A 24,861-nucleotide genomic window follows, 5' to 3' on the forward strand; every position below is an offset into this window, starting at 1 on the left:
TTGAACTACATAAAGTTCTAAAAGAGTCTAAAGGCCTGGTCTGGAGAACAGAGCCTTCTTAGATACAGCATTTCACATGTGCTCGTCTTGCTCAGTCATTATTTTCCATATTCACAGAAGTAACATATTTTTTCATATTTTTTAAATTTAGTTTAAGGTCTGGATTAAGCTACCATGGCAAAAATCCAGGAGTAATTGCTGTGACAGCCTTGTTTACCACAGCCCCACATGGAGTTGGAATTTGGTCTGAGGTAAACAGGCACATGACTGGTGAGTCTCTCTCCATATTCTCCAGATATCTCACCGACCCAACAACTCTACTTTGCTCTCTGAATATATGGAGATGGCAGGTTGATTCTTACTTGATGGCATGATACATGTCTTCCAGTATGTCCTGTTCAAAGTCTTTGCCCCCATTCACACCTTTCAGGTTCTTCCGAAACTCCTGAAAAAAGAGACACCAACATTAATTCCTAGTATCTCCAACTTTAACTGGCTGGACTCAGTACACCGCTTGTTTTTCATGGGGCCAGAAGGAGATTTTCCTGCATTCTTCAACATGCAGACTCAAAATTCAAAGGTAAATGCCATCCTTAGTGGGAGTAGTGTGCAGTATCTCCTGCCTATACCCACAAGCAAAGAACAGAGACACAACAGGTGCTTAGCTGAGGCTGCACATCAGAATGGCAGGCCTGTACCACTGCACTGACACTCACATGCCTTCAGCCCTCTAGGAGCCCACAGCAGTACAACAATCTTCTTGATGTTACTATGTCTTAGGATACAGTTTGCTCACACAAACACAAGCCTCTTGATGAATTTGCTTCGTTTTCTGGTAAGCTCCTGTTTCTTCAGGCTGTCTCTTGCCTACAGCTCCTCTCTCAAATCGTACTCAGCTGTGGTGCTGCACATCAGCTTACTGTGTATATGAGTGAAGGCGGCCAAGGAAGAGAGACAATGCCATTGAGATAAAAAGAGGTACTACACTGTTATCAAAACCAGAGAAGACAGATGCCTACACTGGAAACACTCACCTCCAGAGTCATTGGGACATTCTGCTTGCGGACATTGTGGTTGTGCTGGTCAGTGTTCAGCATAATAACTGCATAGGCCAGGGCAAAGCAGGCATCACTATTAGCAAACGGAGACCCATTTGATTTCTGAAAGGCAAATAGATGCACAAATTAATCCCACAGGAACAGTGATATCAGTGACCAAGACAGCCATTTTCCTAACCACAGTACTGAATCATCTCTGGGACAAACAAAAATCCCAAGTTCTGGCTCAAGCTTCTAAAAAGCAGCCCAGGAATCTATTTACTACTGCCAGCTCCTGCAAAAGAACAGCTGCTGCTTGCAGGGCACAGTTATATAGGCAATTTGATCTGACATGTCCATCATGGCAAGCAGATGGACAAGAAAGAACACAGTTTTGAGCTTTCTGCCACCAAGTACACACCCTCCAATGCTCTGTGAAGGCTTCTAACAGTCTCTGAATTACAGGTGCCTCTCCTGGTAATCTAAAGGCCTCTAGATAAAGTCGTAAAGCTTCATCCAGTCTTAAACCTTGGAAGCTGAAAGTCCTGCAAAAACAATGAAATGCAGTGAGAAGCTGAAATAGGATGGGAAAGGTATGATAAACTTAATAACTGCAAACTTGTTTGCTCAGACAGTAGAGAGGAGGGTGAGAAGAAATATACCATGAACAGGCAAAAACCAGTAAAACAGAATCAACAGTCCTATAAGTGATTATATAATTATCTCTCCAGTCTTCACAGACACTGGCCCTGCTGGAAGGCACTTGAATATCATACTTGTATATATCTAAGGTGTTACCATATGCAAGACATGCACAGAATTAAGGCGTGGCAGTACAGAGAGAACCAAGTGATAGAAATCCAATGCCTCCAGGAACTACCATTCTACTGCTTTTTTTATTACTAAACTCTTAACTTTCACTCCTTCCTGACTACAGAGATTCAGAAGGATACTCACCCAACAAAGCTTTCCAGCAAGTCTATGTTCTTACGGTCACTCACAAATTCCCCAATCATCTTTTTGTCCAGGCGAGGATTTTCCCTTAGCCACCTGGCCACTTCATTGTTGTTGATGGGGGTGGCAAGAAGGTTTTTCTCCTGAAGAAATTGTATCCCTTTCTTTGGCTTTTGGTTGAACTGCTCTGTGCCGGTTATCAGGAGCTGCAGGAGACATTCAGAAAATTACAGCTTGAAGTGCATTTCTTATTTTAGATTGTTCTTGGCATTTGAACCAAAAACAAAACAGAAGAAAGATCAGCCTCAGCATGATCAAGTTTACTGTACCATGTAATCCAGGAAAAAGGCTAATGAAGGACAGAAAACCTGCATTCATCACAAGGTTTCACCATCAAATAGTACTGGACAGAGCAAGCACAAGCTGCCATCTTTGAAAAGCTTTAACGTTTAACCAAGCAATAAGCTCTGCTACTCCAAATGCCTCACCTGCTCTCATTTGTAAACAGAGGAGAAAAGCCCCAGGTGTGTGGCAAGATCAGCCCTACCCAGTTACAACAGCAGCACTGCTCTATTGTCCTCTCCCGGCCCCTTTGGCTCCAGGCTCTCATAACTACCTCATCATCAGGAGACAGGCAGCAAGAATCCTTAGCACTTATTCAGCAGGTGCAAGGAAAAAATGCTGCAAAAGCTAAAACTAAGAACCAGCAAAGATTCTCCTGGTGAGATATGGTCCCAGGAACATGATATTCCAGCCTGAATACCAGAAGGTTATCTGTAGGCTGGGAAGACCAGGTACATATTTGGTTCTGAAAGGAAGCCACTTAATCTGCCCTCCTAGGAAACTAGACTGTACTGTAGTCACAGTGTAATAAAACAACTAAGAAAGGGTTAACTGAATGTTCTTGGTGGTGTTCAGGAAAACCAAAAGCACAAACAATGGTATGAACTTTACTAAGGACCCAGAATAAATGTCAGTTCCCTGTTAGCTCCTATCACGATCAAACTGCTAGCAATGACCTAGTGAACTAAATTCGTGACCATCATGATTACTAGCTCCCCTGGGTTACTCAGTACCTCAAAAACCACCAGCCCTCTGGTCTCTGCTTCCCCTGCCTGTGCGAACATCCTCAAAATTGCAATGAAACACAGACCCTGAAATAGCATGGAGTGCATGAAGACCCAGTGAGGGCATAACAAAAGAATAACCATGCACTGCCCTGGACTAACAGGCCTGAAGGGACTGTATAACACTAGCAGCATTTCTGTTTAGCTGTAAATCCTGAAACCCCAGCCCAAGGAAATTCTCTGGACTGGCTGAGACCACAGACTTCTTAAAACCACTTGAAAGAAGACCAGACTGCTGGCAGTTTGCACTGCATTTACAGTCATGTCAGTCTTGTGCCTCTAAGCTTCTGGTCACTGCCTTTGGAAACATCAAAGAAAACTTTCTGTTTGACGCATAATTTGTTATTTAGCTTTTTTCTTCCTTCCAACTGTGGTAATGCTTAGTACTTCAGAGGTTAAAAGAAGTAGAACATGCTGGTGCCATGGCAGCATCAACGTTACTAAAGCTCAATGTTTAGTGTGCCCTGTTTACATGCTTAGGATGAAACCATAAGGAGATTTAGAGTCAGAAAACAGTTTTCGTTGGGCAAATGCAGAAATTTATGAACATCTTCCTGCCCTCTACTCTTGATTTCTTCTAAACTTGTTTTCCAGCAGAGCAAAGCCAGAGTATTAGCAAAGGTTTTCAGTTAGAACAGTGGAAGCACTATGCAAGCTCCACTCTCAACAACGGACTTTCAGAGAGTTCATCGAGAAAACTTGCTATGAAAGCAAGATTTAAGGCCAAAACTCAGTGGTTCCTTTGAAGACTGTGCTGATGACCACTTTTCTCCACTGTCCTTGTGGCTGGGGAAGCCAGTTACCATTACCCCACTGCAGCTCTGTGTCGCAGGTAAAGAAAAAAGTTCACAAGTACTGTAGTAAACTTCCTAGAGAGAAACCAATGCTTTAAATTACACTCAGATCCAGAGATTGCTAGAGTGGATCCCAAAGCACGGATTAGTATGGCAGCAGAAAGAGGTGTATTGTATTTTCTTCAGTATTTTTGTTTAAGTAAGTTTAAACAAACATGACCATCAATCCCTTATAAAAATGTAAAATAAAACCACCTATGCTGGAGAGAGAAGCCAGGAGCCTTTTAGTCAGATACAAATTAAAAACTCTTTCTCTTTTACCACCAGCGAATCCTTCAAAGACATTAATTGCTTTTCTACTATATCGTCTCCTCACCCACAACTACTATAGCCAGTCATGTTTCAACTAGAATATGTGTAATTTTCATATTGAAATTTAGTAATTTCTCACATCTGAAATAACTTACCTCATGAATATGTTTAGCAAAAGGGAACAAAATATGTACAAAGAACATATGTGAATGGGAAAAACCCCAAGAAATTCACAACAAAAAAACCCCGAACAGTCCCATGTAACCCCTGGGGACGTCAGATATATGCAACTGCTGTCTCTGGATGTGAACAAGCAGGCCAGTACGAGATGTTTGACACAAGACAGCATATAAATACAAAGCCATCAGCATGGAGTACCTTTATCAACACTAGGCCTAGACCAGACCCACTCAGGGAACGGAAAAGTTTAGACTATAACTTGGATTAATGAGGTTCAAGGAAACAGACTTCGAAAACAAAGAATGGCTTTACCACAATTAAGACAATCTTTTTGGTCATCCTTATGACAAAGCAAACATAGTTATTACCAAATCAGAATAGCAGACTAGTTAATTTCTACTACAGGCCTCTTGGTATGCTCCCCATTTACATCTTTGATACGAGTAGTGAACCAGCCCTTTTTGATCAAAGTACTTGATTATCTCCATATAATAAAAACTAAATCCAGGGACTTTCCCACCCAGAAATCAGATGGACCCAGCTTACAAACTGTGCCACAAAATTTCCCCAATACCTCTTGCAATCTTCAGCACAACTAAACCAGAACAGGTAATAATCACTGCTGTCTCTGCAGTGTAGCAGGATTTTCAGGGGCTGACTCTTTAATTCTGGTCAGCAGAGACCAGAACTCAAAACTTTCTGAGGTATGACCAGTCATGCAAAGCCCACACAGGATGGGAAGTGAAGAGAACACTCAAAGATCCATCTGTTGTATATTTCAAACCATACCTTCTTTTTGTTCTTAATCTGCATAAGTTCCTGAGGACTTGGAAGGATACAAGAAAATCGAGTAGGTTTCCTGGGGATACTCTTCTCACCTAGAATGACAAAGCATCATTACAGTCAAACCTATCCCCAGAGTAGCACTCAGGCATGACTAACTTTCAGTCATGAAGTCTTTGCTGCAATATGCTGTCCAGCAAATGTATGCTCCTGCAAATTCTATTTACTTACTACATTCCTCCCACCCACATTTTCTTCAGCATAATTGCACAGTAGCTTCTTGTCCCAGACAATGTCACACAGTCACAAGATCTAATTTTATGGCTAACTCAACTACCTCCATTACTGATTCCCCGGAGAGTCCCAAACTTCCTTCAAAACACTAAGCACTGCTATGAATTCAAGCACTTTTGACTCAAAGTGACCCACCAGATCTAACCCATCCCAGAAGAAATGCAACAGTTAGTAGGCATAAATAGTACACATATAATAAACATACATTCACCATATACCTCCCTCCAATTCTGAATGCAATAGCTGCAGTGGTCCACACTATAGCAGGACCTGTCAGCAAATGTCAGCACCATTCTTAGGATATAGACACACAGCGTATTGTGCCAGGGTACTGCAGAGACTATTACCTGCCTCACTTCCTCCTTCCAATTCCATGCAGCTCTCCTTCATCTGGTCAGCCATAAGGCATCCACTGGTGGGAGGACATGCCCCAGTTGGCTCTGAGACTGCACTGGAAGATTTTCCCTCACTGAATACTCTCTCTATATCTGTGGAAGTTAAAACAAACAAACAAGCAAGCAAGCAAGCAAGCAAACAAACAAACCCCACAAAAAAATCCCAAACCAAACACCCACACAAAAACAAACCCATAAGCCAAGAAAAAAAGCTATCAACAGAGAAATGATGAATGGATCACTCTAAATTAACATGTGCTTATTCAAGGGAGCTCCTGCTAGTAACCATGACTTTGCAGTATCCTCAGTATTTTGTCTACATGAATTCCATGGCATACCCTCATTCTGTTGTGATTGCCAGTCTTGACATGGCCTTTATATAAAGCTTTATGAGAGACAAATTCTAATATCTGTCAGTTTTAGAAATAGCAAGGTTATTAACATCAGTGTGTAGTCATAAAACATGCAACAGTAAGACTGAAAGCATGTATTTAAGGAGTTTACTATGTCAGCAACCAAAATGAGATCTCCAAGTTTAACACAAGACTAAGCTTAATATTAAAGTATCAAAGAAAGAGGTCTTACTATTGCTTGTTTCTTTGGTGCTGTTGATGGTTTCTGGGCTGGGTTTGACAGCTTCCTTCTCTTGTTGATGTATGTTACTCAGCACTTTGGCCTGGCAATGTGCCTCAGTGCTATCTATCACTGTCAGCAATGCTTCCAGAGACAGCAGATGGACCGTATACAGCTGTCCAGAAACTGGAAAGGCATTCTGGGAAATAATATGTAAGTATTAGTCAACTTTCATGTCTCTCTCACCATAACAGAGCAAGTAAGTTTCCCCCCACAGCTTGGAGAAGGCAAAAAAATAGAACAGAACACCCCAAGCTTTCTAGCTTGTATTTAATCATTTATTTGCTCTGACATTATTAAAGCATCATGACTATTCCTTTTCTCTTCTGCTTCCAAATGTTAAATGGCCTTCCTTATCTCTACAGCCTACTCACCCCGGACCTTTAGACCGCTCCCATTGTTAAGTTCTGCCCTGAGTCACCGGCGGCGCCCTCCCTGCCCCCGCCGCGGTTTAGCACCTTGGAGAGCAGCTTGGTGAGCTCCTCGAAGAGGTTGGCGCAGTAGTAGTCACAGTCGTAGTTAATGTACAGCTCAGTCACAAAACTGGGAATCCTCCACAGCTGAACAATGGCTTCCAAAGCCATCTCCTTCATTTCATAGGGCATCTTTGGGTTTTCCACAGTGATTATTTCCATCAGCTTCTTGATATACATCTGGCAGAAACACAGGGCAGCTCAGTTTAAGGAAAGAAAACAAAAGCAGGACAGTGAATAGCTTTGAGGACTGCAGAAAGAGAGTTAAGCTTCATCTTCCCACATAACATTCCATCTTTAATGATGGCTCATTCTGAAGTAGGCTGTAAAATCTTTCAAAAAGTTCTAGCATTCAGTGCACCTGGATTTATCATTCGAAAAAACCAGTCTGAAGGCAGGCAGCATACTACACCAGTCTCAGACATTTGATTTTCCAACAGAAAAAGGCCTACACAACCCACCCATAACAGAGTCACTTATACTAACTATTTATACTACAATAATTTGACACTTAGGCTCTATTTGACTGTCCAGATATATGCATTTAACTGAAGGCAAATAAACTATTACCCTGCACCCAGTGATACTCAAAAAACTCACCTCCAGCTGGAATTTCAAATGCTCTCTCATGCTCTCAAAGAGAAGAAAGCACACCCTGAGGGAGGCTGCATACAGATTGAGCCGTTCAACACTCAGTAGCTGAACAGGAAACAAAAAACCCTTTAAGAACTACATAGGCAAGTCATTATATGCTATAAGTAGCAGTACTATGGCACTGTAGGCATCACCTGCAACCAACCAAAGATCCACATACTGCCTCCTGTAGCAACGATATTTTAAAAAACAACCCCTTGTTCAAACTCCTGGTCCCATTTTTCACCAGTGAGGATGAATATACCTAATTCTCATCTGTGTGTGGTAACACTTTACTTACTTCAATTTGGTTCTTTTGCCAAGTCCCCAGAGACTCTTAAGTGGTGAAGGAACTTGGGAGAGGACCTGCCTCTGAGATGACCCCAGTGCAATTAATAGCTTGGTATCCCCCAAAGGTTCTGCCTACTACTGAGCTGGTAACTTGCATCCATAACTACCTCAAAACCAGTTATATCAAAACACAGTGTTATCCCACAGTAACAGTTCATTCAAATCACCCTCATCCTTCTTGGCCCTGGTCTGCAGAATAGCATGACAACCTCTCTGACTTTGCAACAGCACTGTTTGGTGCAATTCAGAACTCTCATTGCAGTGCAGCAGAGAGCTTGTTTGCAGACCTGCCAAACCTCGTAATACTAAATCTCAATACAATCTTTGATGGAAATTCATATTTGACTTCCCAGTGCCATATGCCATGTGAGCATAAGCCAGACTCACTTGAAATAGGTGCCGGCACAACTCCTCCTTCACGAGTCCCAAGAGGGACTGACAGTTTGCAATGGGTGCTGACTCCAGGGCAACAGTCAGCAGCTGCAGCCCCATGTGGATCATCACTTCAGAGTTGTGGCGATCATGAGGGTTGGTGAGCGAGATGAGAAAGCGAAACAATTCTCTAATACATGGCAACCCATATGGGACCAGAGCTGCTCCTAAAGAAAAAAGAGAGATTAGCAATCTAAACTTTCTTTTTGCTTTTTGCAGGTGCCTAGCAAGTGTTAAACATTTAATTGTTACAGACCCACTAAGGAATAGGAGCTTATCACTCTCTTAGCAGGACATGAAACAAAACAGTGGAAATGAGACAGGACAGCACTGCCCACCTCTCACCTTCTTTTTGGGAAGACTGAGTAAAACGTACTCCCCGGGGATTTACATAGTCCATGTCATGAACTGAGGCAGAGTCAGAATGTTCTGCTACAGATGTGCACTCCTCTAGGACCTCAGGGATAGACTCGACAGAGGCTGACTGGACCTTCTCCTCCCTCAGACTTTCATTCTTCATTGATATGTCATTTGAGAATGAAAGAAGGAAAAGGAGTTAACAAGCACTAGACAAGTAAAAAAAAGGCTCATTTGTTCACAGTTCATTTGTAACTATTAAAATAACACAGGTCACTAATGGAAGAGTACCAGAAAAACAAAATTTAAGAGAAAAGAGAGCCTCTACATAAGCTGCAACCCTCTCTACCCTTCCACTTACATCGAGTTCTCATCTGCTTTATATAACTCTAGGTTGTGAGACTAAGGACTTTACTTCAAAAATACTCACATAACCTATCAGTTCTTACTGCCTCTGAGGTTAAAATTTTGCTCATTTTTTTGTTTTAAATGCTACATAACTTCAGCACTCTACTTCTGCTTAAGCCTTCCTGGCATTTTTACCATTCAAAATATCTGCAGCTCAGTCTGAAAGGTTCCCTGTAGCTCTATGATCCCTCCTCTCAGCAGCATTACTGGTGTGGGGGAAGTCATTATGCTGGGAGTTGGAACATTCCTTTGCAAGTTATACTCATGTACCTGGAGTTCGGGGTGATTCTGATTTTCAGTGACTTTGGACTCATTTGAAGGTGTTCCTGCATTAAGTCCCAAAGAAGCGACTTGGTCCAAGTCTGTCAGGTCTTCCTTGGATGTTGTCTGTGAGGACAACTCCAACGCACTGTCTGTAACAGGGCTGACCGTCGATGAAACATTTTCTGAGCTCCCAGAGGAGCTAGGAGAAGGAGCATCTATGAAAGCAACTCCACTTGCTGATGAGAAACAGAAGCAAAATGATTAGTATTACTCTGTCCCTCAACCACAAATTTATACATTAAATACAGCAACAAAGAATTCTTTCATTACTACTTCACACTACAAATGGTCTCAGATAGCAGCACACAAATGTGAGAGAACACAGACAAACTAAGATCTCTCTTGCAAGTGAATTAAATAGATGACCATAGGAGATAGTAGCAGTTCTCCAAATTTAACACAATAGCTGGAGTCCAACGGACTCAGCTAATTAGGTAACTTACACAGTTAGATAAAAGGTGCAGAGGATTTACATAAGAAGGAATCTGAAAAGAGTCCAAAAGGTGTACTTTACTGTTTAATACAAAGGCACAACCACTTTAAATACTCGCACCAAGAATTAGTCATTCCTTCAAAGTGAGAATTTTAACTTGATTCTAATGCAGGACCGATTACTTTAATTCTCCCTCAACAAATGAAATTGCATTACAATTCAAATGGGTCTGAAATACGAGCAGTGAAGAATCTTTACTATTTCTAGATATGAAACAATGCTCCAAGAATCTAAGCGTTCCTTTTGAAGAAACCCACACATCTGGAGCTCTCATTGTTCTGAGAAATCGTAAACGAATTTAAAACTCAAATATTTAAAGAAGAGAAGATCTAATGGCAGGAGACAGTAATAGAGGCACAAACCCGAGTTCTGTTATGAATTTATTTACACATGGAATGTGTATGGTTTTGCACAGAGTTGTTTCATTGACAAATTGATTTTTGGTAATGTCTTAAAAATAAGTAGCAGACTATTACTTGATTTGCAAGAAGTGTATGATCAATTCTGCAATCTTTTCTTTTTTACCTGCTAAGCCAGGATTCTGGCTTAAAAAGCGCCATTAATACATTACCTAACACTACACAGTTAATGACATGCTTTGTAAAACAACTCAACTTCCTCTCCGAAATGTTACAGGAGTTATAATGCTCTTTGTCAGATTTTAATACCTGTTTGAAAATTTAAATATAATGATAATTTATGCAGAGATAAGTTCTCATCTACGTGGATGTTCTGAGTTATATGACTGTATTTATTATTTCCATAGTTTTCATCAAACACACTGTAGTGTAAAAACATACTTTGGATGGCTCACACTACACTGAATGGTTTCCTGTGAAGGAGTAAGTGTCAGAACTATGGATTTTACACAGCTATTGTTTCTGCTTTCCTGTCTGCTTCCTTTCACTGGTAATGTTTATGTCCAACCATCAAAATGTGGAGTGCACAAGAGACACAGTACCTTGCAGCCAGAGGGATACATTTACCCACAGCAGAGGTTAAAAAGTTACAACTAGTCTATTCCTACACAACAACAGGATATGGAAGCCCCCCAGCACTACATCCTTAAGCTCACAGCACTAGTCACCTATCACATCACTTTTGCAGGCTGAATCAAAGCATGTGAATAAGGATTCATGCACATATCCATTAGTTCCCTGCACACAAAAAGTACCCTTTCAGGTACTTTTGCTGTTCCCTCTACTTTTCCCTTCTTCATGCCTCCTTACCATATCAAGGCCTCTATTCTTCCCATAACAGTAGTAAGTGCAACCCATATTTCCCTGTCCCTTAATGAGTCTAGCCTTTTATTCTGATTTCATGGTCTGTGGGTGTGCACTTTCAGTCTTTACATCTGTAGTGAGATCTGTTCACTCTCCCATCTTTGACACCTAAGATTTTGCACACCCCGTAGTTCTACCTGTATATTTTCTCCAGTCACACTTTGCTCCTTCCTCTTTACCAGCACACCCACACCCTTGGGTACACTCTGGGGGAACACAGGAAAGAACATGCCACCTAAGTTAGCAATCTCCAATTAAAGGAAACTTTCTCCCCAGTTCCAATTTCTTTACAGAATCAATTAGGTTGGAAAGACCTCTGAGATCGAGTGCAACCTATGACTGAACACTACCATGTCAGCCAGACCATGGCACTGAGTGCAACGTCCAGTCTTTCCTTAAACACCTCCAGGGATGGTGACTCCACCACCTCCCTTGGCAGTCCATTTCAATGTTTAATCACCCTTTCTATGAAGAAATTCTTCCTAATGTCCAAGCTAAGCCTCCTCTGGAACAGCTTAAGACTATGTCCCCTTGTCCTGCCACTGGTTGCCCTTGGCTCTCCTCTTGTCAGTGTTCCCGTTCTCAGTCTCTTTTATGTATCCGCTGCATCCTCCAACTCCTCTGCACCACATGGCTGTCCATAACCTCAGCCACTTCTCCAGGTGCCCATTCTCTTTTGTACAAACTACCCCTATGAGGCACGCTGAAGGCACAGGAATGCTGTCAAGTTACCTGCTCGGACCATGCCTTTCTCATTTATATGTATTCCATTCCCTGAAAACTCTTCCTCATGGACCTGAAAAGCTATGTTTTATTGCTGCAGTCACTGAGAACTAATATAAAAAGAATGAATGCAAAACAATATGTTAAGAGAAATTAAATAAAGACAGATTCAAAAAAGATCTAGAATGGATGCTGTCTCTTGAAAGAGATTTCAACTTGCCTGTGGTATTAGTAGCATTGCCTGCTGACTGTTCTGTCCCAGGAGAGACCTTAGTTACATGTCGAGGAGGCCTAGGTGATCTCTTCTGCTTTTTCCATTTTGACGATTCACTCATTCCTCCAGCTCTCATTTTTAACTGAAAACCAATAATGATTAATATCAATATTGTAAAACCACATAGCATAATGAATTACACAAGCCAACCCACAAAGGCTACCTCAAAAACCTCAAAGTCAGGCAATAGCACCTAAATGTATCACACAAATTAATCAGCACCTCAAAATCATGCAAACTACCCCTTGACTCCCCACATATTAGCCAACACTCCACACCTGAATCAAGGGACAATTAACAGCAGTTACTCTGCTATAATATATACTCAACAGTTCAATTATCACAGCATTCCCTATTCTCTATCAATATGTCCCAACTTTAAATTAGGATAAAGAATCTTAGACCTACAGGCACATCTCAAATCTCTTTGCTTTTACCAAAGCTCCTAGGCTTCCAAAAGGCATCAATTAAAGTATATAAGTAAGCATTAGTTAGGTTTGACATCAAACTAAAATTTCACCATCTATATATATCAAGCTGAGGATGAAGCGCGAGCATGCTGCAGCTCTGTCACTGATCTCTTGCCTCAATTCACTCTTCATCTTTGTAGCAAGGCCATGCTCACTTTCCTCCATGCATCTTTCACTATTAACAAGTATTTCTAACACTTTGCTTGCTACTGGTGCACGTTGCATTGCAAATGCCACCCTAGTGATTTAGAAACAAACCTTATTCTCCTTTCACCTGCCTCCTGTCATTACTTCTCTTCAGATCCAAATCTAACTCTTGACATCTTTGTTGACCAAGATCCTGCTTCTAGCTCCTAGACAGGTCTTTGATTGGGAAAACAAGAACAAAAGCAGGAGCAGGGCAGACTGTGTGGCACTTGCTGCACAGCACTGCAATTTCAGGCATGCAGAGATGCTCCAGAACTTCCTAAAAACAGTATGATATTTAGTCACATGGCTAATGGGCCTGGCCAGCATGAAAACTTGTTCCTTACAATGCAAGTTCCTCCAAGCGCAGGACTACATCTAGTCCTGTGTTTGGTAGCTGCAGTCAGCTTTTCTGATGCTGCCACCTCTTCAGTTTGGGTGCAAATTTAAGCTCTGAACAGGTACCTTGCATGTAGTGGAAACCATTCAGCAAGTTTCAGTACCAGGCCCTATTCGGTATTCTTCTTTGTAAATTTGTCACAGGTAAGTTTTATTTTGGGCTATAATATTCCTTATTTTTCGTATCTCTAGCATCAGATTTAACTTATGTAGAAGACAGCTATATTCTTTAGTCTCTTCCTTTATCTGCAACTTACTTCCTTTCAGCTATTACGACTCTTAAATGCCAACGAACCTTCTATGTTCCACTACTGCTTTTCCTCATCTTTCCATTTTCCAGGTAGAATTCTAACTCCCTGTATACCACCTCAGCCTGTACATCTTCCCATTTAAACAAAGCTTGTGAAAATGTTATGTCCCAGTGCAGTAGACCATTTGAGTAACTTTTCTTTGCACCACAAATTGTATTTGTTTGATGACTAATCCCCAAGTTTTAGCTACGCTACAGTTTCCTTGAGTGTGCTAATTAACAGATTCAGAATTACTTTGCTCCTTGTTATTTCTTTCAAATATTGCAGCAAGAATCTTCTAAATCATAGCTTCTGGCAAATACATGATAAGCACAGAACTAAAAATAAAATTTTGTCAATTTCAAAATGTTTTACAATGCTTATGGATCACAATCCTTTCATGTCAAAATTATCAGCTCTCTCATCTTTCCTATTTACTGCTTCATCGGGCTATATAAAATCTGTGTTATCTTTGATTCTTGCCAATTTCTAAAATTTGAGCTTTAAATACTACTGATGCCTTTTCCTGGTCTTAAAATCAAGAGTCATACACAGTTAGAAGGGGAAAAGGGATTTTACCTTGGTATTTTATTTTAAGGATCCTTAGGTGTACATATCCAGGTCATATGCATCGAGATGCACCCCGCCGAGTGTGTGTGTGTGAGTCTGTCCCCCAACATTGGGTATAACATTATAGGTTTTACTAATTAGCATATCTATCAAAGATTCCCCAGTGAGAGGCTCAAGTGAGCCCCCCTCCCCAAGGAACCTTCCTTGGATGGTTCTATCTTGATCACACTGATCCCTAGCTACGAAGCTTCTAAAATGTTTAGTCTCTCAGTTTGACAAACAAGTCCAAGAATGTAGGCAAAAAGCACTAGGAGTACAGAAGTTGTAAAAGGTGTAACAGGGGAGGTTGTAAAAGGTATAAAAGGAAAGGCAAAAATCTTCATGGCATCATTACCAATAGTTTTATTTATTAAAGGCTTAAGATACAAATGAGATAAGATACTTTTAACTACCAGCTATTCTAGAAATAGTGGTATTTTTTTTCTCCTTTTCAGTAACTTATACAATAAGATCTGAAGACTTATGGTTCATTATACTAAACTACTTTGATTAGGAAGGAAACCTGAAAGCATTATGTGTTAAACCCAATAAAGTCCGTTTCACACAGTTTCAAAACAGACTTCGCTTCTAGCTACTAAATCCTGTTGTCATTATTTGCCAAGTTCAAAGCTACTTGTAGCAAGATGCAAACCTGAATCAGCAAAATGGAGCTGAGATATTGATATGGGCTAACCATGCACTGCTCCTTCTGCCCTCAGTCATGCTCCTAAGAAACAGGTAACTTTTGAAACATTCTATCAGACAATGCAAGTTGACAATTTAATTACTGTTTCTAATCTCCCCTTTCATACAAGACCAAATACCACCTCAGTTCAACACTAGCCCACTCAAAAAAGCACTTTTCCTCAGACACGAAATCTACCCTGTGCAATTGCCCTGTGTTTTAACTCCCAAGATTCCACCTCTTAAGAGTCATAAGATATAGGCTCACATGTAATCATTTTGATGAACCCGTGCCATCTTTCAGAGACTGAGTCACAACAGCTTCATGTGGATAGGAAACAGCTTAGTCAGGGCAAGCAAGAAGCCTTACTTGATTTTTAAAGAATCAAAAACATTTAATCAGTGTATAAATCATTTAGACCAGAATCTAAGTTTATTTGACCTTTTTAGGTGGTTTTTTTGTTGTGGTGGGTTTGGGGGTTTTGGTTGGGGTGGTTTTTTGTGGGGGTTTGTTTGTTTGTTTGGGGTTTTTGTTTTGTTTTGGTTTTTTGTTGTTGTTTGGGGTTTCTTTTGCAGGGAGTGGAGGGGTGGGTGGGGTGAAATGAGACTACCCAGTAGGTCTTTTCTACCTCATACCATCCAATCTCCACATGCCACACAAACAGGTATCCTTTTATCAGAATTACTTAGTAGGACTACCTATGATTACTTCTTATATAATTTTGTTCTCCCTCCTTTTTTTCTTCTTTTGCTATCTCCTTTTGCTTCAATGCAGCAAACTATTGTATGGCTTTAAAAATTTGCAGAAGCAAACCGAAATGCTTGATAAAAACATTTCACCAGTGTCAAGAGGCTATATGCTGTTTTAACAAATAAACACTGAGTTTGGGAATTCTAAAACAATACATGTATCAAAGGATAGCAAAGTAACATCATTCCTTCTGGATTTTCTTTGAATTAAAAGGTAACAATCCCATTACTCCATGCTTTTAATGTTAGTATAAAAATATGTAAAAAACACTTGCACAGTTTGCCTTTGACAAAAGGAACTAATTCTAAATCTTGTTTTTACCTTCAATTCCAAGGCATTTCCCAGTTTCTCTAGAAAGCTTCATTGTATGTTAACATGCTGATATTTTAAACCTAACATTGCCTTTTTGACTAAATGCAGCAGCTAAATGGCATTTAATAGATCATTAACATATCCTGAATCCTACACATAATCTAAAACTCTCCTTCCCTCTTCCATGCTCAGTGATATCAGAGTTGCATTCATTTTCTAATTATCAATGTCCTTGAGATTACATTAAGCTTGTACTTTTGATGGTAAAAACCATCTGATGTTAGTATTTAAAAAATATTCTTTAGAAATGAGAGAGGGAGCTCAGAGGTACTGTTCGTTCACCTTGGAATTCAGTACAGACTCAATTACATTTATCTGAGTTGCCTTTGCATAAAGAAATGTCCACAAAATTATAGAAGAAAAAAAATTACAAGACTCCAAATGCTTCCTTTGATAGATGAGGTTTTAAAAATAAAACCCTAGCTAGTCTAGGAAGGTGAAGAAAAATGTAATACTACAAGATTCTTTTTAAAGGGTCCGTGAGATCTCTTTTTTTCTACAAGCCACCTTACCTGTACTCGTTTGTTTTTCCATAAGATACTGTAAGCCTCAAGAGAAAAGGGCAGGGGCCAATGATTAGTAATTAAAGTGATTATACTAAAACATGAGCTCATTCTAGATGCAGCATGGAACTGGTCAGCACACCAAGTAGCGTTCAAGACACAAAAGCATGCAGAGAGAACGCAGTTCACGATCCAAGTCCTGGAGACACCGAGGCAGTCCAGTCATCTCACTTACGTACCTGCCTGTACTGCAACAACTAATGAAGGTTATTTGGTGAAATGCATTTATGCATCTTAGGCAACTATGAACAAAATCCACCCCAAAAATTCAGATTTATGTTCCTCCTCACTCCCACTGCAGAACCCAATTGATTAGCTACAATACTTTATAATGCAAAGAGAAACATTTCTCAGTCTTCTCTTCTGTGTAACTCTGCATAAATCTGCAAGTCTTGAGCCACTGCCTTTCAAACTATCCTTTTTGGATAACTGTTTTGTCTTAGACATAGGACAAAAGAACAGCATTTCTAAGTGTTCTGTTCAGCTCTGTTTGGACTAAGTAACATTAATGGCAGACAAGAAATAAAGCCACATTAAGTTTATGAACCAACATGGAAAACTGAGAAGGGTCCCATCTAAGTTAGTTTTTCACGGATACTATGATTGATCCAAACCAAATAATCTGCATGTCTACAGTATTTCTTTAGAAGTATTTTCTAGGGGAACTAGCAGGGACTAACATGTTTCATAAATCTGATCCCCCACTGATCCCCCATTAACATATACTGTGCTGGGACACATACTTAATTTCAGTAAAAACATGAACAAAGATGTTGAAAATATACAGCAGTCTCTTTCAAAGAAACTTTAGAGAGCACTGAACTCTGTGGCTCTGTACCAAGTAACAAAGCTCAGAGATTCATCTTAAAAAATTTTAAGGCATGCTGAGTCAGAAGACTTCTCAGGTATATGGAGGAGCTATGTCTATAACTAAGATCAACAGGCAAGACACACAACACTTCAGAGACCAATCTACACTTTTTTATGTTTCTTTTCTTCGGGTTTTCACTGTTTTTCAATCTTACCCATGCCCTCCCACTCCCTTCCTCCAGAGGATACTGTGATGGTGTCTTAGGTGGCACTCACCAAGACACTGAATGCTGCAGTAAAACAAGGGTCTCTCCCTCCCAAGTCTGCCCCAGCTGCAGCCACAACACTGCAAAGCAACCACGGCATGCACTGTCTCCAAAAGCCATGCTGTGTCAAATGAGTGGAGGGAGATTTGCTGCACACAACGTAACTACCTCTCAGGTGGTGTTTACAAGAGAAGGAAGAGGAGAATAAGGTAACAAGGGAGAAGGGAGAGAGAGACCTTCAGGTTCTTAAAGATCAATACCCTCTCTAATTGGTTCAGGGCTTTGGGCTGTTCCCCACTACTTAGCTCCAGTTTGCTGAGGAGACCTGAAGAAATCTGTGAAAGATAGGCAAATGCATGGTTTAAACAAAGCAAAATAAACCAAAAGAGAAGAATAACCTGGCAGAGTGCAAGGCTGCAGGGCACACTCCTGGCATGCACAGCAAAAAGACAGTACAGGGTAACTGCACAGATTGGACACAAGACAGAGCATCACTTAACCAAGCTGGGAGCAGCCATCACTTGGCAAGGGCAGCCTTCCTAAATTCAGTCACCTTCACTTTACACCTTCTGTACACAGAGCATGACAAAGCCTGATACCTGCCCTACATTAGCGGGATCTCTTTTAGCTCTCCGTAGGCCAGCCTACCATCATCACAAATCCTGTGACTTCTCCCACAGCAAGGGAAACAAGCAGTCACTAGTTTACTATACAAGAAGTAAAGCCCTAAGCTTTACTACGTTTCAGATTCCTACGACCAAGCATTCAGTCTCTCAAAACACTGCTATACTGGCTCTGAAATGTATGTTTACCCCATGTTGTCCCTTTTCTCAAAACATTACAATAAAAACAGTGGAAGTTATAAATTGTATATTCAGCATTAAGTTGAAAGGTGGTTATTTCTTCTCTAGCACTTTTTCCCATCCTGTTGCTCTGAACAGCAGAATTTGTTACCTTTATTGACATTCTTCATATGGAACATAAAGAATATAGAAGTATATATGGAGTCCCTCAAGAGGACCTCCCTCCACCTAAGAAATTACTACATTAATAATCATATAAGATCACATAACAGCATTTGAAATACTGAATCCAGCTGCTAAAAGCCTCACTGTATTGATCAAGATAGTAGCATTGAACAAATCCAGAACTTCCACCCTCAGAAAACTGTGCATTTAGGGAAAGGTAGATAAAGAAAAGTCTGCTTTGATTTGGCTGCTAACAGAGATGGCATTGATCACGTGAACTAAGGTTTTCACCACAGAATGCTGTCCCTTCTAGAAGTCACCAAAGCTTTTTCTATAAAAGCCAGTTTCATGATGCTTTCATGCTGTTTCACCAGCCTCAAAAAGTTTCCCTTCTACACAGGAGGAACTGGACAAAAATATAGCCCAAGAGCTCAGTATTACATCTATAGTGAATGAAGAATGATGAAAAAGAAGCTGGAGAGAGAGCAGAAGACAGCAAGTAACTGGAGAATGACACCACCAGGTCCCAGAACTTGCTGGGGTTTTCTAGCCCACAGCAGCTGATGGCTGTTCCCAGAATCCAGACTGTCTCACTTAGGCAGCAGTATCATTAACAAGACTTGCCACTGGACTATGTGGACTTAATCCCACAGAATCTATGTCCATTTATGCGGTTAAACATGCTCTTTCAGTGAACTAGGGACTTGTAGGAACAAAGAAATACAAGTGTGAAAACAAACAAAATAGAGCTGAGCGCAAGCCCAAGACAGGAGCAGAACAGTCAACACAGTGCTGAGTCTTACCTTCTTCATGTTCGTTCCCATGTAGCTTTTAGGCTCTTCTTTAAACTGAGGCAACCTGAAATACAAAGAGCAAGCCAAAATACATCAGCTTACATGGATTAACAAGAACGGGAAAGAAACAGACTGGTCTTTCCAGTCATGCTGCAGATACTAGAAAACCCAAATTAGGTTTACTTTACTAAGAGAAACTCTCCTAATTTCTATTCCTGCCAAAATCTGCCAAGGGAAAAACCCACACAAGTATAGATGAGAGGTGCTTTGCACGGTATTACTACTAATGGCTGCTTTTCTGTATTGATCTTCCTGCCATGTAAATACCATTTATTTTCCTTCAGTGTATGTTTGCAGCAGTGGACTAATTACATTTGTTCAAAACAGGTTTCTCTGATGCTGCTAAAAACAGCTGCTGAGCCAGTGTCATCCACATCAGGACTCTTGCAGCGTACATATTATTACTACTCATGGCAATTCTTCTCTTTGAATTTGTAGAAACCCCAGTAGCTGTCCTGTGTTCCGCATCATATAAACACAATTGTGGAGGACAGCAGATATACATTTGAGCTGAATCTTTTGAGATAAGTAGTTCCCATCTCAGGATGAGGTAGACTGCTCTCACCTGTGCTACCAAATGACAACATGTACAGCTCTACAACTTCAAACATCCTGCTCTCTCTTGTTTCTTTACTACAATTCTGTGTTTACTTGATGAGGGTATAAAAGCCTTGGAGCACAGCTTTGGCTCTATCTTTTTCTGGAAAGCAAGATGGCCAAACCCCCCCTGCAGCTGCTGCCTTTGCCTTGCATCTCCATCCCAATGTCCACAGGAAAACATGGTGGTGGTGTCTCCAAGCCTTATCAAGAAGGACAGAGGAGAGGATTACACAGTAAGTAATGAAAAAGCACCAAGTAAAATTCACATATGCATTTGGAGAAAAAGTAATGTGGTCTCGCCTCTTTGAAAAGATTGATTCTGACTTTGCCCCACATTCATCCAGTGCACATGATGCAGGGCACATAGAGGAGAAAAAAAACTGAGATGCCATTGGAACTGTGTGACAGTGGGAAAAAATAGAATGCAACCGTGTTTCATAAACTGTCAGCTTCACCAAAATCCTTTTCTACTAAAAGTATATCTGTACCTGCACATTTCCTTTTCACAATACCCAGAGAAAGTCTATGAGTACTTCACTATTTGGAGAAACAGTCTTGAAGTTAATTAACTTACTTGAGTTTAAAAGAGGTAATCTTAATTACCTGAAGGGTGATGAAAAGGCAGAACATTTGTCCAAGACACACGATTTCAAGCGTTTAAAATGCTCTTTGATGTGTGAGCTCAAAGCTCTCAGCTTGAAATCAATGTGTGGCTATTCAATACCATTTCTGTTCTCTCTGCTAAAGAGAGCTATATTTTTTAGAGCACCTTTTTTTCAGTGAAGTTTGCATTCTCTGTCCTGAAACTGGTTCTCTATCCTAAAGCTCTTCATTACTTGGCTGTCCATCTCTCCTCAAAGGACACCCTAAACCAGGCAACCTTCCCTACCTCTGTCTCCCTGCAGTCTGACAGGGTCAGCCCTAGAGAAAAGTGCCAAATCCTTCATCCTTTTCCACCTCTAAATAATGACCATTTTGGATGATTTTTCTGAGGGCCCTTAAGTGGAAGTGTGGAATCTTTCTGTCCTTAGAGAGCCATCTCGGCAATGCTGAGGCAAACACAAGCAGGTTTACCTTGTGAAGAGCAGCTGCACCATGTCGACCAGAGTGTGCTCTGCAGATTTTCTCAATAACTCTGCGAAGACAAAAACAAATAACACAGGTGTCATTACTCAGTGTGATATTATCAAGAGGCTTCTTCAAGCAGACTCCCCTCCGAGTCCTGTTTACAGAGATTACGGCAAATTTATTAAAACCAGCTCCAACCCCGCGTTACTGCAAGCGGTCATGGCATCACACGGTGGCGCTGCACAGCTGGGGAAAAGAGCACTCCAAACTTGTACAGTGAATGCCCAACAAATTTTCCATGAAGTTGTAGAAAGACACAATAATATAAAGCTCAGCAGCTTTCCATGGATGCATGCTCTACAACAGAACTAGTTAATGCTGAGGAAACCTGATCATTTCTTAACGGCAGATACGAACAAACCTACCACTGAGCCTCATTTCGAAGCATATGCGGAAACAGGACTGCATGATCTCACACACTGATTCATTGGTGAGGTGGGCTCCCACCGGGGTGAGCAGCAACGTCCTCAACACCTGCAAAGAACAGCACCCTTATGTACCACACGGCAATGATACTTGCATGCATTCCCAAGAGGAGGTTGGTTTCCTCAAGAAAGGCTGCCATGAGCAGAAAACCTAAGGAAGTTTCTCCTGGAGTAATTTTAAACTGAATGCTGTGCTCAAGAAGCCAATTATGAGACAAGAATGATCTCCTGACCCACTTCTAAAAGAGGCTCAATATGCTGCATACTACTCAATACTTAAATTCAGAAAATAGATATCTGCTCAGAAGTACATAGACCAAAGAGGTATACAGTCCATAGGTTTGTCTCTGTAAAGAATTTTTCTCAAAAATAAGTTTGAGCACTCCATATTCTTAATTAAGCCCCCACCCAACACAGACCATGCACAAGGTAGGATTACCAACACTACCACATTATCAAGTCCATAATTTTAAAATCATTTAAGCTTTTAACTGTTTTCATTTGGAAAAGCTTTTACCACAGGTGTATGAGCTATCTGTTTAAAAATAAAGCCGGTCACTAAGCTCTTACAGAGTCAAAACATTGCTCCCTCCTCTTCATCTCTATGTAACAGGATATGTTCCACAACAGGCAGCAACCATTATGGTAATTACCATTTCTCTCTACTTACCTGTAGGATTTTCATCAAGACAACCTCATCACTTGCATGATCTGTGCCCACAAATCGGGCGTGAGTGACAGCATCTGCCATGTTCTCCATCCCCTCTGCTGTACCCTCATGGCTGGGATCTGAATAACAGAATAAAAATATGTGCCAGGGAACAGCCATCTACAGCCTACCACCTCTGTGGGGAGACATCGACACGGAGATACTGTGTGACCTTCAGCTTCCTCAATTTATGTGACTTGCAGTGAGTTGACCCAACAAGAGCATAACTCACCTCCCACTAACAGGCTTTATAACTGGGAGCTTTCAGAAACACTTTATAAAGAGTCTACTTACATTTGCAAAAAGATATAACCTAACAAAGAAAATAATTACAATTCTGTTGTTACTGGTTCTCTATGTTTTACAAGTTAACTTCTAAGACTGTGTCCTGTTCCCTACAATATAGCACAATCAGCTGTTAAATGCATTCTGTGCCTCCTTGGGAATAAAGACAAAACAGCTCTTAAACACAGGGAACCTAAAATTTACTCTCATGAGAAGAAAATGCCAAACAGATTCCACCAAAATTGAGAAGGGAAAATTGTGTCTTGTTCTACATCCCTCCCAAGGAACAAGAGCTGGAAAGGAACAGACCAGTAGCTTTCCCCAGAGAAAACAGCAGACAGACACAATCACAGTTTAGATATCAGAGTTGCAGGCCTCCCACTTCAATCATTCATCAAGGCTCCTTCTCTTCATTTCAGTCTTTTGCAGCTACAAACAATGGTACAGTTGAGAGAATGTTTAGGATGAGATTGTTGCTAGTAACTGTATCTCGTGCTACATTACAGTGGCTTCAGAAAAGCTGCCTCTGGCTTTGATTTCATTCTCACTTAAATAATATGGCACTGGGCAAGAATCTTGATACCCTTCTACCTAAACAGTCATTAGGAAAGAAAGGGGACAACCTAAACATTGCTTAATACCTCATTAATTGGCAATGGGGCCTCTTGAACTCCAGCAAGAATGATGCTGACAGAGGAAACAAGCAAGACCTTGTATGCTTTGCACAGAAGCTTCACGGATTCCCCCTTTGACTCCAGTAATGTTCACACCCAGGAAGGGCTAAGCCCTAGGTATTAAAGAAAGCTGCCCTTATTGTGGTCCAGAGACAGCAGCCTCTACCACACTCTTATCGTGAGCAGCTGCAGGATAAGAAATTTCTCACAGTTGTATAAAACTGAAGCGGCATCAGTGTACTTCAGAATCACATAAATCTGCATAGGAACAGCACTTTGCCATTGCCATCTCTTACACATCCCTATTAAGAACAGAGCTTGCTTACTTTTGACATTGTTCATGCTCACACACACACACACAGACACGCAGAAATCTTGCATAGTTTAGAGTGAGTTCTTCTCCTGGTTTGCCAGGCGAACTTCACTGAGCTATCAAGGAGGCTGCTCTAAAACCAATCGGTCACTTTTTACCTAGTTTAGCAGCTCCATGCAACAGGATACAAAACTCTGATATAGGGAAGCATTAGATAGGAGGCCTGGCTGTCAAAAGCAGTCCTCTGCATACCTTCAATAATGGCTTATAATCCAGTTAGAAGCTACTGCTCTTCTACCAGAGACAATAAAATCAGTCATAGGCTGGTGTCTCATGCACTCTTACTCAGGGAGGTAATAGCTTAAATCACCAATGGTGATGAAGGCTCATTCTGAATTGTCTTAATCGAATTAGGCAAAGATCAGTGCTGTGAGAATGCCAGTACCTACATTAACATTACTGCTAACCAGCCTCAATGGCCACAGTGGAAAGCAGCCCAGTGGGAATCAAGACAAAAAAGCAACTTGTTCCAGAAAATGCTCCCACATGCAGAACACACAGATTCACTTCACTGTCACCTTTTCCAGTAGATGTGAGTTACTCTAGTCTTAGGGACATATTTAATTGTAGTTTGGATAAATAGTGTGTGTGAAAACAAAATGCAGGCAAGGTGTGCACATGCTTCTCTAACAGATCTGTGAGTACTGCTTTGCTGTTCTAGCCCCTACCTTCAATACCTCTTTCCCAACACACATCACGCCTGACTACTTCAGTTCTGGCTCCCTGGAACAGCACTACAAATTCAGGTCAATTTATAAAGCCTCCTGAGTTCAATTAAAAGCACAGATACTTCTACTTTGCAGAAACGAGATACAGAAAAAAATCTTTGTTCCCTTGTGAGAAAACAGTACAGAAAGATATACCAATGCCTGCTCAGAATCACTAACAAGAAGAAGTTTGAGTGAGCACAGTACCAGTTTGAAAATTGCCATCTACAGTGCAAAGATCTAGAAACCCCATCTAGATACACACATTTCATACAGGGTGCAGTCTTACAACAGGTGGGCAAAAGAACAAACAGAAATCGGAAAATCCAGCTTCTGAACCAAAGGGAATTCAGGAAAGCCAGAAGCCTGCTCAGTAACACCTTTAATGGAACTGAAATAAATCACCACGGAGACACCACGGTAGAGGGGAGAAAAAGCTTTAAACTCCTTAAACAGCAAGTCCTCTCACTGGAAGCTG

The 24,861-nt window shown here is 40.9% G+C and overlaps 1 protein-coding gene across 1 annotated transcript in view; it reads right to left on the reverse strand.

The window, feature by feature from the left end:
* The window catches only part of GBF1 (golgi brefeldin A resistant guanine nucleotide exchange factor 1), a 106,653-nt gene that overhangs the window by 17,922 nt on the left and 63,870 nt on the right, over positions 1–24,861 (reverse strand). The window contains 17 exon segments of the mRNA XM_032116563.1: positions 363–445; positions 1,035–1,160; positions 1,459–1,582; positions 1,995–2,197; positions 5,194–5,282; positions 5,829–5,969; positions 6,462–6,648; positions 6,968–7,162; positions 7,583–7,681; positions 8,354–8,565; positions 8,744–8,912; positions 9,434–9,663; positions 12,207–12,342; positions 19,432–19,486; positions 21,157–21,217; positions 21,576–21,684; positions 22,306–22,424. Coding sequence (XP_031972454.1) covers positions 363–445; positions 1,035–1,160; positions 1,459–1,582; positions 1,995–2,197; positions 5,194–5,282; positions 5,829–5,969; positions 6,462–6,648; positions 6,968–7,162; positions 7,583–7,681; positions 8,354–8,565; positions 8,744–8,912; positions 9,434–9,663; positions 12,207–12,342; positions 19,432–19,486; positions 21,157–21,217; positions 21,576–21,684; positions 22,306–22,424 — 2,338 coding nt within the window.

Source organism: Corvus moneduloides, chromosome 8 (assembly GCF_009650955.1).
Source record: "Corvus moneduloides isolate bCorMon1 chromosome 8, bCorMon1.pri, whole genome shotgun sequence".
NCBI classification, from domain to species: Eukaryota; Metazoa; Chordata; class Aves; order Passeriformes; family Corvidae; genus Corvus; species Corvus moneduloides.